At 31.5% G+C, this 2,687-nt stretch overlaps 1 protein-coding gene across 2 annotated transcripts in view; it reads right to left on the reverse strand.

Moving 5' to 3' along the window:
* LOC108686092 (transmembrane protein 256-like) overlaps positions 1-2,123 on the reverse strand; it is a 3,549-nt gene extending 1,426 nt beyond the window's left edge. Inside the window, exons 1-2 of one of the 2 annotated variants that reach the window (XM_018191181.1) lie at positions 1,862-2,123; positions 1,471-1,591 (exon numbers count right to left, since the gene is read on the reverse strand). In XM_018191181.1, the coding sequence (XP_018046670.1) occupies positions 1,471-1,575 (105 nt within the window). In that variant the 5' untranslated portion in view covers positions 1,576-1,591; positions 1,862-2,123. Of the gene's footprint in view, positions 1-1,470; positions 1,592-1,633; positions 1,739-1,861 lie in introns of both variants that reach the window. The other variant, XM_018191189.1, reaches the window with a different exon arrangement.
* Positions 2,124-2,687: the final 564 nt, after the last annotated feature.

Here is a 2,687-nt window from a genome sequence, read left to right on the forward strand (position 1 = left end):
CATTTAGCGATAATAATAATCGTAATAATCAAGATATTAATGTTTGCAATTGTACTAATGAGAGATAGAAAAGCTCCGGCTGCTGGAAGTATAGCCCGGCCCACTTTTTCAAATATAGACTGCATCGGCAGCGCATTGGAGACGTAAGAGAGGAAGCGCGCCGCTACAATTGTTTAGCTATACAATTACAAACATTAATATCTCGATTATGAATATCGCTAAACGGTATAGGATTTTTATGTTTATTTCGATCCCATCTACCTTCCTGTGGACAGTTGGAGAAGTCTCGCGGGACATCCTGTATATATGTGTAAAAAGAGGAAAAGAAAACATTTCTTATGTTCATTTTTAATTTCTATCAATGTACATAAACTTTAATCTTTGTTTAACATATTTTTTATTCTTATTTAATTCTAAAACTCGGAAATAAATTAATTAAATTGAGAAGAAATTAAATTACATTGGTATAACGGATATTAGAGCAATTACTTTCATCAAGCTCCAAACTTAATAATGAATCAACTAGCAAATTATCTGGTTAGTAATAAGGCTCATAAATTTCAGAAAAACAAAGAAAAAAGAGGGCCAAAAATTATTATATAAAAACAGAACAGGATAAATAGAAAATACAAAAAAAAAACAAAAAGGAAACGAAAATGTTTTAAGTTGAAATTTTAATAAAGAATGCTAGCAATAGACCTTTCGATCGCGATCGAATCATTCTTAATAATAAAAACTTACATAATAAATAACAAAACATAATACAATAAATATTTCGCTCTTTAAGATAACCGCTGATAACATAAAATTAGTTATCGTAACATTACAATTATAATGTATAACGGAAAGGAAAAATAACTACTTATAGTCAATTATTGTATGATTCTGGTGTCAATTTGATAAAAGGAATGGGAATCATTCGATTATAAATGAATGGAGAACGCAGAGTATGACCTTAAGCCAAAAGTTGAAATAAAAGGAGTTTCGGACACACAGTGCGTTAAACTTAGAAACAATGCAAAAAGAAATAAAAATATCTTGTTTCTCCCAATGTTCAAGACATCATTTTTTTGTCTACTTATTCTGTTCTATTTTTATATAATATTTTTTGGTTCTTTTTTCTTTGTTTTTTTTCAACTAGCAAAATTATTTATAATATAACTTCTAATAATGTATTGTGTTTAATCTTTTTCTCACATGTGAATAATAAAAAAATTAATAATTTTATCCATATTATTAAATTATCAAAACAATTTAAGTATTATTGATTATTCAACAAGTTAATCACTGATTAAGTTTCAGAGTATAAATGTAAACAAATATGCACGTAGTATTAAGAAAATATATATGGAGGAGACATCACCTAGGAGAGGTAGGTTTAACAGCAGACATGAGATGTAAGCTCGGCGTGGGATCTCTGTCGTTTTGCAAGACTATGAGACTAGACATGCTACATTGCCATAAGCTTACCGACGTAGCCGCATCCCAAGCATACGAGGCAGCCCCCGCACTCGTTTTGTGAATAACATTAAACGGCATAGTGACTGCCGTATACATAACGTCTTGGAAGCCCATCCTGAACCGCGTACCACTGTACAGGACGAGCCGAATGTCAATTTACAGTAGTACATACATACATATATTGGATAACAGTGGTCCGGTGCGGCTGCATTCGCGACGACACTCGACGATACGCGATTCCTGTTCTTCTCATCTGTTGTCAAGATTGTCACCTTTTCTGCGAGCGTCAAGCAGCCGAGTCATGCGATTAATCACGAGAGATACTTTTAATTGAGCGATAAATACTGCACCGTCAAATGCAAACGCACCGGATACCATCAAGCTATACGATTGTACTTACCACTTATCACTGCTATTGACTGCTACTCGATTTCCAAGTTCCAAACTTCCAATTCGCAACCTATGCGCGAATTACTGCCATTATCGGCAATAACAAATTAGCAAACTGCAATAAATCGACGAGAAATGCGCCATCTTGGATAATCGAACGCGAATTCATCTGTTCTTTGTGTTGACGTGTCGATTTACACCTTCTGGGGGTCGATTCTGTATCTTCAAATAAGGTGAAAATTACAAAAGTGAGCAAATTTACCAGGTATTGACCAATGAAATAATAATCAGTATTCTAGTAAATTCGCTTACTTTTATAATTATATTTTTACCTCATTTCAAGATACAGAATCGATTCCCTTACTTGCAATGTGAAAGGAATACAACTGTGCGTTGGAGAAAAAAAGAACGGAAAGTACAGGAAGTGCAATTATAAGGAACACTTCTTGTTTGAACAATAAACAATTATAGTTTGTAGCTGATCTTGTATCGTTTCTTTCTTTTTCTTTTGTCCTTTCGAGTAATCATTTTTTATCAAAACTTTTTTTAGAAATGTATTGAATATGCAAGAAACAATAAAAGCTACCATAAGAATCCAAAAATAAACATAAAACTCTGATACTAAATATTTCAAACATATCACTAATTTATAATTTATATAATATTAAAAAAAGAAAATGTATATTTACACTTTTTTTGTGATGCTGGGAATCTAGAATAATCTTCAACTCGTTACTTTCACAAATTTCACACTTAAAATTTGAATTTTTATTTATCTATTAATATAATTTATCATTAACTTTTAATGCACAATGTAATTTTATTACATAAAAATA

This window comes from Atta colombica, unplaced genomic scaffold (assembly GCF_001594045.1).
Source record: "Atta colombica isolate Treedump-2 unplaced genomic scaffold, Acol1.0 scaffold100, whole genome shotgun sequence".
Taxonomy (NCBI): Eukaryota; Metazoa; Arthropoda; class Insecta; order Hymenoptera; family Formicidae; genus Atta; species Atta colombica.